We start from the raw sequence: 12,705 nt of genomic DNA on the forward strand, positions 1-12,705 counted from the left end.
GTAGTCTGTATCTGTAAACAGATAAGATAAGCATTCCTGCAACATTATTTTGTTGAAAGAACATTTGAACTCTATAGAAATTAAGCTAATTGATTGCACCCAAATTGGCCATTTCAATATATTTGATTCATATAATAGTCAGTAAATATAGTACCCAGCATGCCATTTGGACCAAACCTCTTCTTAATAAGGATTAGAAAATGGTCAAAAGCAACCCACGGACCACCTAAACCACACACCAAGCCCCCCCCCCCCCCCCCCCATTGGCCAGTATATAGTATCAGTTCACTATGTCTGACATGTAGTATGAAGCTGCGGCTAGGAGTATTGTTTCTTCATACTATGTAATCTATTCTCAGTGAATTTTGGTGATGGTTATTTTCCCCTTTTCAGAGAAATGTGTCATTGAAGTTGTCATACAACCTATTATTACCAGGGGCTGACCACTAGATGGTGCTGTTCCTGCTATTAGATTTAAAAAGTGTGAATCATTTTGACCCCTTCAATGTTAATTCATGACTGAACTTTTAAATGATGATTTATAAATGTAGATTGAACGTTTACTGTTAGAACAATGTATTTGCCCAAATACATCTCAAAAAAAAAAAAATTGAAAACAGCTCGAGCACTACTCATTCCTCATTTCCTTCTGTCCCTTTATTTTCTTTCTTCAGTGCATATTCTATTGCAGTGATGACGCTACATGCCAAATGATATTGGTGACCACTTGCAGTGGTTGGTGCCTTATGGGATACCTCTGAATTTTGCCAATGAAGCCCTTTATCTACTTCTACAGAGTCAGATGTCTCTGTGTCCAGTATGAAGGAATTTAGAGGTAGTTTCGAGAGCCAATGCTAACTGGCGTTAGCACAATGACTGGAAGTCTATGGGTATCAGATGATACTTGTTTTTGGTACATAACATGTGTCCTCTCTGTTTCGCCAATAAATGCTAATGCTAATCTGCAGGAATGCTAATCTAATAATGCTAATATTGTTTCTAACTGCAGAAACTATTTCAGAACAATCAGAGATGGTGGGGGTCATGGCTTGCTGAAATGACATGGAACAACCCATATCTGTTTCGAGAGAAATGAAGAGAGAACCGGGGAGAAAGAGAAAGCAGAAGAGAGAGGGTGAACCAAAAAGTCTAGAAAAAAGGGGGAAGGATGTTGAAGTAGGCTACTCCTGCATGCAAGATTAATGAAAGGCAATAACAAGAAAATTCTGCATGAGATCTTAGTGGTTTGGGAAACACTGTGAGATTTGAATACCATTACACAGAAAGGTTAGCGGGCAAACAACACAATATGAATTTATGAATCCCCTCAAGAGCAATTTAGGCGTCAATGAGAGCACAAAACCACAACAGAAAAACCAACAAGCCATTCACGGTTGGAGATCATTAAACAAACAGCCAGGGAGAGACAGAAAAACTAAAATACAGACAGACAGACACAGAAAGACAGACAGAAAGCGAGAGAGACTGACAGACAGACCACCCAACCAACCGACAGACAGACATGTCATGTAGAGACTCCGGGCCTGTGGAGGACAAGTTGGCTAAAGGGGCTCTACTACGGTCTGTAATGGAATTCACCAGGCTAGCACAGTGTGCCATATCCAAAAGCAATAAAAAACATTTTAATTGAACTCTGCAGTGCTAGCTTCATGCAAGGAGAATGAGGAATAAAGAGACGGAGAGAAGGAGAGAGAGGCAGACTAAAAGAACAACAACCAACAGCTTGCTGGGGCTCCCTGTGTGTCTTTTGTGTGACTGTGTACCTACAGTGCAGTTAGCGTACAAAAGCACACTGGAAGTCAGACTTATTACGCTGGCACAAAGAACTAAGTAGGGCAACCAGAAGTTCCCAGAAGAGTGTTACACAAGTACAAGTACTACTACAGCTGTAGTTAAGGAGAAACAGATTTAGTCATGGCTACCATAACACGAGAGCAAATGCTAACCTTGGCACATTGCATCAACCAGGTTTACAGTAGATCAGGCAACACTGGATGCCTTACTTGTACAGTCGTGGCCAAAAGTTTTGAGAATGACACAAATATTAATTTTCACAAAGTCTGCTGTCTCAGTTTGTATGATGTCAATTTGCATATACTCCAGAATGTTATGAAGAGTGATCAGATGAGTTGCAATTAATTGCAAAGTCCCTCTTTGCCATGCAAATGAACTGAATCCCCCAAAAAAACATTTCCACTGCATGTCAGCCCTGCCACAAAAGGACCAGCTGACATCATGTCAGTCATTCTCTCGTTAACACAAGTGTGAGTGTTGACGAGGACAAGGCTGGAGATCACTCTGTCATGCTGATTGAGTTTGAATAACAGACTGGAAGCTTCAAAAGGAGGGTGGTGCTTGGAACCATTGTTCTTCCTCTGTCAACGATGGTTACCTGCAAGGAAACACATGCAGCCATCATCATTGCTTTGCACAAAAAGGGCTTCACAGGCAAGGATATTGCTGCAGGTAAGATTGCACCTAAATCAACCATTTATCGGATCATCAAGAACTACAAGGAGAGCGGTTCAATTGTTGTTAAGAAGGCTTCAGGGCGCCCAAGAAAGTCCAGCAAGCACCAGGACTGTCTACTAAAATTGATTCAGCTACGGGATCGGGGCACCACCAGTAGAGAGCTTGCTCAGGAATGGCAGCAGGCAGGTGTGAGTGCATCTGCACGCACAGTGAGGCAAAGACTTTTGGTGGATGGACTGGTGTCAAGAAGGGCAGCAAAGAAGCCACCTCTCCAGGAAAAACATCAGGGACAGACTGATATTCTGCAAAGGGTACAGGGATTGGACCGCTGAGGACTGGGGTAAAGTCATTTTCTCTGATGAATCCCCTTTCCGATTGTTTGGGGCATCCGGAAAAAAGCTTGTCCGGAGAAGACAAGGTGAGCGCTACCATCAGTCCTGTGTCATGCCAACAGTAAAGCTACCTGAGACCATTCATGTGTGGCGTTGCTTCTCAGCCAAGGGAGTGGGCTGACTCACAATTTTGCCTAAGAACACAGCCATGAATAAAGAATGGTACCAAACACATCCTCCGAGAGCAATTTCTCCCAACCATCCAGGAACAGTTTGGTGACGAACAATGCCTTTTCCAGCATGATGGAACACCTTGCCATAAGGCAAAAGTGATAACTAAGTGGCTCGGGGAACAAAACATAGATATTTTGGGTCCATGGCCAGGAAACTCCCCAGACTTTAATCCCATTGAGAACTTGTGGTCAAGCCTCAAGAGGCGGGAGGACAAACAAAAACCCACAAATTCTGACAAAATCCAGGCATTGATTATGGAAGAATAGGCTGCCATCAGTCAGGATGTGGCGCAGAAGTTAATTGACAGCATGCCAGGGCGGATTGCAGAGGTCTTGAAAAAGAAGGGTCAACACTGCAAATATTGACTCTTTGCATCAACTTCATGTAATTGTCAATAAAAGGCTTTGACACTTATGAAATGCTTGTAATTATACTTCAGTATTCCATAGTAACATCTGACAAAAATGTCTAAAGACACTGAAGCAGCAACCTTTGTGGAAATTAATATTTGTGTCGTTCTCAAAACTTTTGGCCTTGACTGTACATTTTGGTATTGTAGTCAACAGAAAGTGTCTGGTATTGTACGTTTTGGTATTGTAGACAACAGAAAGTGTCTGGGATTGTATGTTTGGTATTGTAGTCAACAGAAAGTGTCCTGGTATTGTACGTTTTGGTATTGTAGTCAACAGAAAGTGTCTGGGATGGTACGTTTTGCAATTGTACAGTAAATTCCCTCACCAAGCTCTATCAAATCTCTACAACCCCAGCACAACATGTTATGTCACCATGCTGGTCTCTTTCAAAAGCCAATTCATATGCACAGCCCACCACAGGCTAGTGCTAAGAGTTTTTCTCTCTCCCACTCAAAGTACTCTCAGCCCCAGAGAGAGGTGTGTTGCAGTGAGTCAAGCCACGCCGTACTGTGCGGTGCTAGACTGGGCTAGGCTGGACAGGGTGAGCATACGGTTTCAGTGTCTCCACAAGGTGAACCTGTCAGTGAGTCTTGGAGGGCTATTCTCCTCACCATGTAAGTGCTGCATACACACACACACTCCTTCAAACACACACACACACTGCCCCCTCTCACATTGCACAATGTCTTCATCTATCACGGCCGGGGACACCAGACCGGGCAATCTCTCCTCCTCATGTCTATCCGCCATCTCCCGTTATCATTCTTTCTTCCATTCTTACTCCAAGGGCAGCTCTGCATTCCTCATATTTTAGTTTGATGCCTTGTTGACGTGCTGTCTCGCCCCCCTCTCCTTCAAATCGCTCTCTCTGTCTGATGTCTACTCCTCCAACTCCCCCGCCCCTCCACAATGTAAAGACATGAGGAGAGAAATCCCATTTGGAGCCTAATCTAGTACAGATCAGTGACTCAGAGCCATTAATGCCCAGGTAAATCTTTCTATCCTGCAAGACTGAGGAGTGAAACAGCCTCCACAAGCACACTCCTCAAGAGTCAGCCTGTTAAACAAGCGGCCGTGGTGGGGAGGTATACAACTGACGGACGGGAGTTAATAAATTGCATTTAATCATGACAGCGTTAAACCTGTTGGAGGGAGGGTGATGGAGGGAGGAAAGACAGAAGGGAGGAGCGAGGGAGTATGAGAGAGCAGAGAGGGTGAGCGTATCCCCGGGAGACGCAGAGGGGTGCGCATGTATCAAACGCGCACGGCTCTGTGCTCGTCACCAGCGGCGGGGGCTGCAGTCAACTTCAGGAAATAAGAAAATGATTAAATGTGATTTAATGTAACGCGCCACGCGGGGAAAAAGCACATCTGTCAGCCGGAGAATGATGTTATTACACCTTCCTCTCTCTCAAGCTCACTCACTTTCTCCTACTCTTTCTATCTCACTATTAGAGTCTACATATATCTGTTTCCTCTTTCCATCCTCTTTCTTCCCATCTCTCTTTCTGGACCTCTCTGTTATTCACCTTGCTCTTTCTTTCCATTTCATACTGAGAGATTCAGAGTGATGGGGTCGTGGATGTACCAGATCAGTGTTTCAAAACGATCGTGACCACTGGACTGGACAGGATTGAAATACTGTAGGAGTTGATAGAACTCTGATTAAACACAGAGCTGCTCAAGCGCCTGTCTACTACACCTTTCAACACAGTCAGAAATACATGTGTCGTTCGCTGGCTCTACTGTTGTTCAAACACACTCAAACAGTGTCCTTCACAGAGGATGCACAGATCTGAGCCAAAACCTTTACACACTGCCCCCTCCATTCCACTCTGCTGCACTGCACCCATCACTGTACTTACCCTGGCACTTCCCACCGTTAGTGGGGTCTCCATGGTAACCAGGCATGCAGGTCTGGCACTGCAGTCCAGTGGTCAAGTTCCTGCACTGCTCACAAGCACTACCATTGACACAGGTACTGTGGCCATTACACTGGCAGGCTGGGAAAGAGAGAGAGAGAGCGAGAGAGATTAGCAATGAGTGTTGTTATGTGGAGGGGGTGTATAGCTTTATGTCTGAAGCCAAAGGAATACAATAAACGTGAATGTATTTATGTTTATTTATGGTTGCATTGAGGTGCTACATGATGGGAGTTGTAATGAGTTTTTGTGTGAGCGTAGTTACATGGGTCGACGTACCTAGGTGTATGCATGCATGCGTTTTTCTCTGTGTGTGTGTGTGTGTGTTGACTCACCAGGGCAGTGGATGTAGGCCCAGTCGAACCCTTTATCTCTGGGGCAAAGACCAGGCTCCAGTACCATGTCTCTGTAACTCTCCCTTTCTCTGGTCTGTCTGGAGGGGCTCTTCATGGGCCCGCGGTATGAACCCTCCATACACTGGCCTTTCCCTGTGTTAGTGGGGTCTCCACACCAGCCACATTCTGCCTGATCCAAACACTGGCCACACGTCCTCAGGCCCGAACAGTTCTGAGCTAGAAGGGGAGAATGAGACCAAGAGAGAGAGAGATTATTTAGACACATTTACACTGAACAAAAATATAAACGAAAAATGTAAAGTGTTGGTCCCACGTTTCATGAGCTGAAATAAAAGATCCCAGAAATGTTCCATTCGTATAAAAAATGTGTTTACATCCTTGTTAGTGAGCATTTCTCCTTAGCCAAGAATCCATCCACCTGGCATATCAAGAAGCTGATTATACAGCATGATCATTACACAGGTGCAACTTGTGCTGGGGACAATAAAAGGCCACTCTAAAATGTGCAGTTTTGTCACACAACAGAATGCCACAGATGTCTCAAATTTTGAGGGAGCGTGCAATTGGCATGCTGACTGCAGGAATTTCCACATCAGGCTTCACCTGCTAGATCGTCTGAGACGAGACACCCGGACTGCTGATGAACCTGTCGGTTTGCACAACCAAACAATTTCTGCACAAACTGTCAGAAACTGTCTCAGGGAAGCTAATCTGCATGCTCGTCGTCCTCACCAGGGTCTTAACCTGACTGCGGTTCGACTTCGTAACTGAAGTCTTGGATGGCCACTGGCACGCTGGAGAAGTGAGCTCTTCATGGATGAATCCTGGTTTCAACTGTTCTGTGCAGATGGCGTTGTGTGGGCAATAGGTTTGCTGGAGTCAACATTGTGAACAGAGCGTTCCAAGGTGGCGGTGGGGTTATGGTATGGGCAGGCATAAGCTACAGACAACAAACGCAATTGCATTTTCATCTGCTGCCATCACTTCATGTTTCAGCATGATAATGCACGGCCCCATGTCGCAAGGATCTGTAAACAATTCCTGGAACCTGAAAATGGCCCAGTTCTTCCATGGCCTGCATACTCACCACCCATTGAGCATGTTCGGGATGCTCTGGGCCGACGTGTAAGACAGTGTGTTCCAGTTCCCGCCAATATCCAGCATCTTCGCACAGCCATTGAAGAGGAGTGGGGCAACATTCCACAGACCGCAATCAACAGCCCGATCAACTCTATGCGAAGGAGATTTGTCGCGCTGCATGAAGCAAATGGTGGTCACACCAGATACTGAGTGGTTTTCTGATCCACACCCCTATCTTCTTTGTTTAGGTATTTGTGACCAACAGATGCATATATGTATTCATGTGAAATCCATAGATTAGGGCCTAATGGATTTTTTCAATAGACTGATTTCCTTACATGAATGGTAAATCTTTGAAATTGTTTCACGTTTTGTTTATATTTTTGTTCAGCGTATTTAGACACATTGTAAAGTCCCTTATAGAATACTTGGCTGCTATTGATAACATTAATCACTAGTATAAGTAAGCACTGTTACATCCATCCACCTAAGCAACACATAAATAAAGTAGACATTTGTTACTCATTACTTAATGAATTCTCTTGGCAGTGGAAGGTAATGCTCTCCAACACTTTCTTAGACAGCCACTGACTCTTAATCTAATAGCCAGCTTATTCATTATTTAATGGATTAGAGGGTGGGGATACATTTACGGTTTTTCATTTAGAGAGAAATAAATCCCAACTTTAGGACAATGGGATATTTTTGGATTAGTAGCCAGTGAAATCGTGCCCATTTCAAACGGCCTCCTACTCAATTCTTGCTCGTACAATATGGATATTATTATTAATATTGGATAGAAAACACTCTCTAGTTTCTAAAAACGTTTGAATTATTTCTCTGAGTGAAACAGAAATCCTTCTGCAGCACTTTTCCTGAACAGGAAGTGAAATGTCAGAAATCTATGCTCTGTTCAACCTCATGCCTATACATGGGCGTGTGACGTAGGAGTCTACAAACACTTCCTACGCCTTCCCCGGGTTGTCTAGATGCGGTGAGAGAAGAAATTTTGTGTCTACCTTGGTCTGAGGTGGAATAAAAGATCTTTGTTTGACGTGACCGTCCATATCCTGTTTCTGGAGCGTGCGAAAGAGGACACGGATATGGCTTATGTTTAGCTGTGGTTATGAAAGACGAACATCTCCGTCATAGATTTGATTTGATACATGTCACCATATCATCGTAACGTATGTTTTTTCAATATAGTTTAATCAGATTATTGAAACTTTTTCGGGAGTTTTGCCGTGTTCCGTTTTCTAACTTTGTTGACTTTGGAGTAATCCGTGTCCCTTGGCAGGTGCCAATGCTAAGTGAAGAGGGAAATTTGCCATTCTGAATCCAAACAACGACTCATCTGGACAGAGGACACCTTGTTCAACATTCTGATGAAAGATCAGCAAAAGTAAGAGCCAATTTATGATGTTATTTCATATATCTGTCGTGCATGTTGACTGGTCGTGGGCGCCCAAGTTTTTCTTGCTATTGCTGCTATGCTAATATCACGCTACATTTAGTTTGCGCTGTAAAACATTTAATAAATCGGAAATATTGTCTAGAATCACAAGATGCCTGTCTTTCAATTGCTGTGCACTATGTATTTTTCAGAAATGTTTTATGATGAGTAATTAGGTATTTGACGTTGGTATCTGTAAATATTATGGCTGCTTCCGGTGCAATTTCTGATTGTAGCTGAAATGTAAACTTTGAATTATACCTGAAATATGCACATTTTTTGAAAAAAACATATGCTATACAATAAATATGTTATCAGATTGTCATCTGATGAGGTTGTTTCTTGGTTAGTGGCTATTTTTATCTTTATTTGGCCGAATTTGTGATAGCTACTGATGGAGTAAAAAACTGATGGAGTAAGAAAAGTGGTGTCTTTTGCTAACGTGGTTAGCTAATAGATTTACATATTGTGTCTTCCCTGTAAAACATTTTAAAAATAGGACATGTTGACTTGATTCACAAGATGTGCACCTTTCATCTGGTGTCTTGGACTTGTTAATGTGTGAAAGTTAAATATTGAAAAAAACATATCTTTTGAATTTCGCGCCCTGCACTTTGGTCTGGATGTTGTCATAAGTGTACCGGTGTCGGGCTGCACCCCTAACAGGTTATAGAATACTTGGCTGCTATTGATAACATTAATCAGTAGTATAAGTAAGCACTGTTACATCCATCCACCTAAACAACACATAAATAAAGTAGACATTTGTTACTCATTACTTAATGAATTCTCTTGGCAGTGGAAGGTAATGCTCTCCAACACTTTCTTAGACAGCCACTGACTCTTAATCTAATAGCCAGCTTATTCATTATTTAATGGATTAGAGGGTGGGGATACATTTACGGTTTTTCATTTAGAGAGAAATGATTCCCAACTTTAGGACAATGGGGTATTTTTGGATTAAAAATGTGTGTTATTGAGACAAGTTTATCAAGAGCTGCCGAGGTTATCAAGGGCTGCCAAGGTTATCAAGAGCTGCCAAGGTTATCAAGAGCTGCCAAGGTTATCAAGGCTTGAGTTGAAAAAGTGTGTTTATCATAGAGCTGTAAGCTCTTATCACGTACACCCTCTTCACTTTATCTATTGAAAGCTGAACTCTGACTCAGGCCTTCCAACCAAAGAGTGACATTTTGCAAGCATTACATTTTAGCAAACGTGCCTTTGTTGAGTATATCAGAGAAGGGAGAGGGCTGCGGGTGGCAGCCATATTGGAACCCGTCGGACTGTCTGACAAAAGCAGGTGGTTGGCTGACGACAAAGAGTAAAGCCCCTAAGCCTAAGGAGAGGCAAACGTCTGTTCATCCCATAGCCCCAACATAAAGGCCCCCAGGACCAAACACAACTTACATCCGCTTAATGCATTTACTGAACACTAACATGTGCAGCATAGGCACTTTAACAAGAAAGTGAGGGCGTTTGGTCAGTTTAGAGGACAAAGTTAGCTCAAAAAGCCTCTATGGAGGTGCATTTACTCTCCGTATAAACATTTAGGTACTGTATGTAACCTTTAAAACATCCGTGCTTTCAAAGACACTTCTGACGTACAAATACATAGAGTGTCACGACCGTCTATGGGTGAGAGAGAGGACCAAGGCGCAGCGGGAAATTAAGACATCTTCTTTTATTAAAGATGACGAAACAAACACTTTTACAAAACAACAAACGTGAAGCTACAAACGTAAGTGCATACACAAGCTACAAACGTTCAACATAGACAATTACCCACCAACAGCTAAAGCCTATGGCTGCCTTAAATATGGCTCCCAATCAGAGACAACAATAACCAGCTGTCTCTGATTGAGAACCAATTCAGGCAACCATAGACTTTCCTAGACACCTACACTGAACACTAACCCATCTACTCTACTTAACCCCCTAAACCATACAACCACCCTAGACAATACAAAAAACACATCCCTTCCCCATGTCACACCCTGACCAAAATAAAATAATAAATGAAACAAAGAATACTAAGGCCAGGGCGTGACATAGAGAGTACCAATTTAGTTAAAGTTACTAAATATAATCTTAACTGCCTGTCCTTGATGAAGCATAGTAGTCACATCACAATAAAGGCTATTTCATTAGTACAACCTGCATCCTCCTTTATACGCTTATACTATTATATATGTTTATACTACTGCTAATACTATTTTATAAACAATTTTTATGTATGTATTTTATACTATGGCTAATACTGCACAATTCAAACACTTGCCCCCCAATCTCCCCTTCCCTGATACATGTGTAAATATTGTACTATAAATTATGCATTACTGTATTATACTTATGCTAAAATGTTTATTCTATTCTACTGAGCCATTTACTTTATGTCCGTGCCCTTATCATTATTACTTCTCATTGTTGTTGCATTGCTGACAAGGAACTTGCAAGTAAGCATTTCCTTGGACGGTTTATACCATGTGTATCCTGTACATACGACCAATAAGATTTAAAACTTGAAATGTTATTACTTCTTTCCAATAGCTTGACCTCTTCTTTCCTAAATAAATTTAATTCCTTTCCATAAACGTTGTCTCTATTGAGGATACATTGGTATTCATACAATGCTTCTGACATTCAAACAAACAATGTGAAATTACATATTTTACTGCATTCAATGCTTACACATAAATGTTCAATCCATAACTTAAGGATTCAGAAGCAGAGGTGAGCTTGGTGGGTCAGTTAAATCTGTTTTCTTTGACAACATCTGGGAGATTGAACTTGATAGTTTCCTTCTTTGAACTTGTTGTCGAGCATAAGAGTGAAACATTTGTTTGTGATCCAATATTTATAACCTGGTTATAATAATACATCATAAATCTAAATGATTGACTGGGGCCTTTCAGATAGTTTATTCAGGTTTGGCCATCATGGAGTAGCTAAACAAGTCAACTGGTTGTGAGCACAACAACATGAACAAATAGCTGTGAAACACGGTTGAAGTAGGAAACACAAGGTAACTCAACAAGAACCCATAAGAGACCAAAAGGTATGAGGAAGTTCCAAGATGTTCTCTTCCACTGCCGTGTGGAGTTGGCTGAGTGAATGATAGAATTAGCATTTTTGCCAGAAGTTTGAGTTTTTAACTGCAGCCATTTCCATAAGCAGAACAAGTGTTTGTTGAATTTTCTCCCCAAATGCTGTGCTTCAGAGTCTATCCCTGTTGCATTATTCAACCATGGTGCTGATTCATTTCTAGGTTCTCCTGTCTTTTTCTCCAACCACAATCTTGTGCTTCACAATTACAAACACAGAGGCTCTCCTCTTCCCTCTCCCAGCCTCAGAGAGGCAGTAGTTTACACAGTGTGGAAATATTATCTTCCTAAACTCTAACAGCTTTAAGGCTTTCTAAAGGGCTCTTGTATTTGTTTAAAGTTCAAGTGAAAATGCCACTCCAAGTAGCAAGAACCAAATAGCATAATCCCTCATTTTAAAGGTTTACTCATACCAGAGACGATAGTTCAATAAGCGATCATATGGGGCTACAAACTCTAAATATTTCATCATTCTGACATCTACTTCATATTAAAGGAGGTTCGTACCCTATCCTCATTAATATTCTGTCTTTTTCCATTGTGTGTTGAGAACTTTTTAAATAAACATAACCCAGCCCACACTCTGTCGATCACAGAACAGAAGCCTATGTGGTACAGTACAACACCTCCATAAATATGCAGTATTGTTCTCTCAACCAATGCTGGGGTTGTCTTTAGAACAGCTTGTCTTTAAAGAACTATTAACGACGTTTCTCCTGCTCTATGACAGATCTCTGAATGAAGCATCTGTAGGGAAACTAGAGTGATGTTCTATTGCTACGCCGAAACATAAGCTACGTGGATAGTCACCCGTTGAAATGTCCTTGGGTAAGGAATGTTTTGGGGATTTCCAAGTCCCTCAGTCGAGCACCTGATTCCTTTTGTGTTCATGCTGGGCTGAAGCGCATTTGGGTACACGTTTCTTTCCATTGCTACATAGCATTCTGTGTGAGCTCAAAGCACAAGGCGGAAGATGGTTGATTGCTAAATTAACATATGCAAGTGTTGGTCAGGTTAATGCTGCTGGACATTTTGGTGGGGTGGTGTGCCAGGCAGATGGATGGGGATGGAAAATCACTCTGAGATGCAAATAAGTGGGCTCTGCCCTCATCGGATGCCAGTGTGCTTGTGTGTTTGTGTGTGCGTGTGCATGCGTGCGAGTGTGTGTAGGAGGTATGCTGAACCTAACTAAAGAGAACAGGGGCCGGGCTGTGTTCTAATTACCTGCTGAAATATGACCTTAACGCGAAGAAAGACCATTTCCAGGAGCAGCAGCAGAATCACATTTTGTTTAGGGGGACATTCTTTCAGGAGCACAGCC

General features: G+C 42.2%; 2 protein-coding genes across 2 annotated transcripts in view; one reads left to right on the forward strand and one right to left on the reverse strand.

The window, feature by feature from the left end:
* The window catches only part of LOC129858385 (attractin-like protein 1), a 345,360-nt gene that overhangs the window by 211,921 nt on the left and 120,734 nt on the right, over positions 1–12,705 (reverse strand). Inside the window, exons 19-20 of the mRNA XM_055927569.1 lie at positions 5,730–5,966; positions 5,338–5,475 (exon numbers count right to left, since the gene is read on the reverse strand). Coding sequence (XP_055783544.1) covers positions 5,338–5,475; positions 5,730–5,966 — 375 coding nt within the window. The remainder of the gene's footprint in view (positions 1–5,337; positions 5,476–5,729; positions 5,967–12,705) is intronic.
* Positions 1–12,705, forward strand: part of LOC129858393 (uncharacterized) — a 168,300-nt gene that overhangs the window by 69,225 nt on the left and 86,370 nt on the right. The gene's annotated exons all lie outside the window — the stretch shown is intronic.

The sequence above is a fragment of the Salvelinus fontinalis genome, chromosome 1 (genome assembly GCF_029448725.1).
Source record: "Salvelinus fontinalis isolate EN_2023a chromosome 1, ASM2944872v1, whole genome shotgun sequence".
NCBI lineage: Eukaryota > Metazoa > Chordata > Actinopteri > Salmoniformes > Salmonidae > Salvelinus > Salvelinus fontinalis.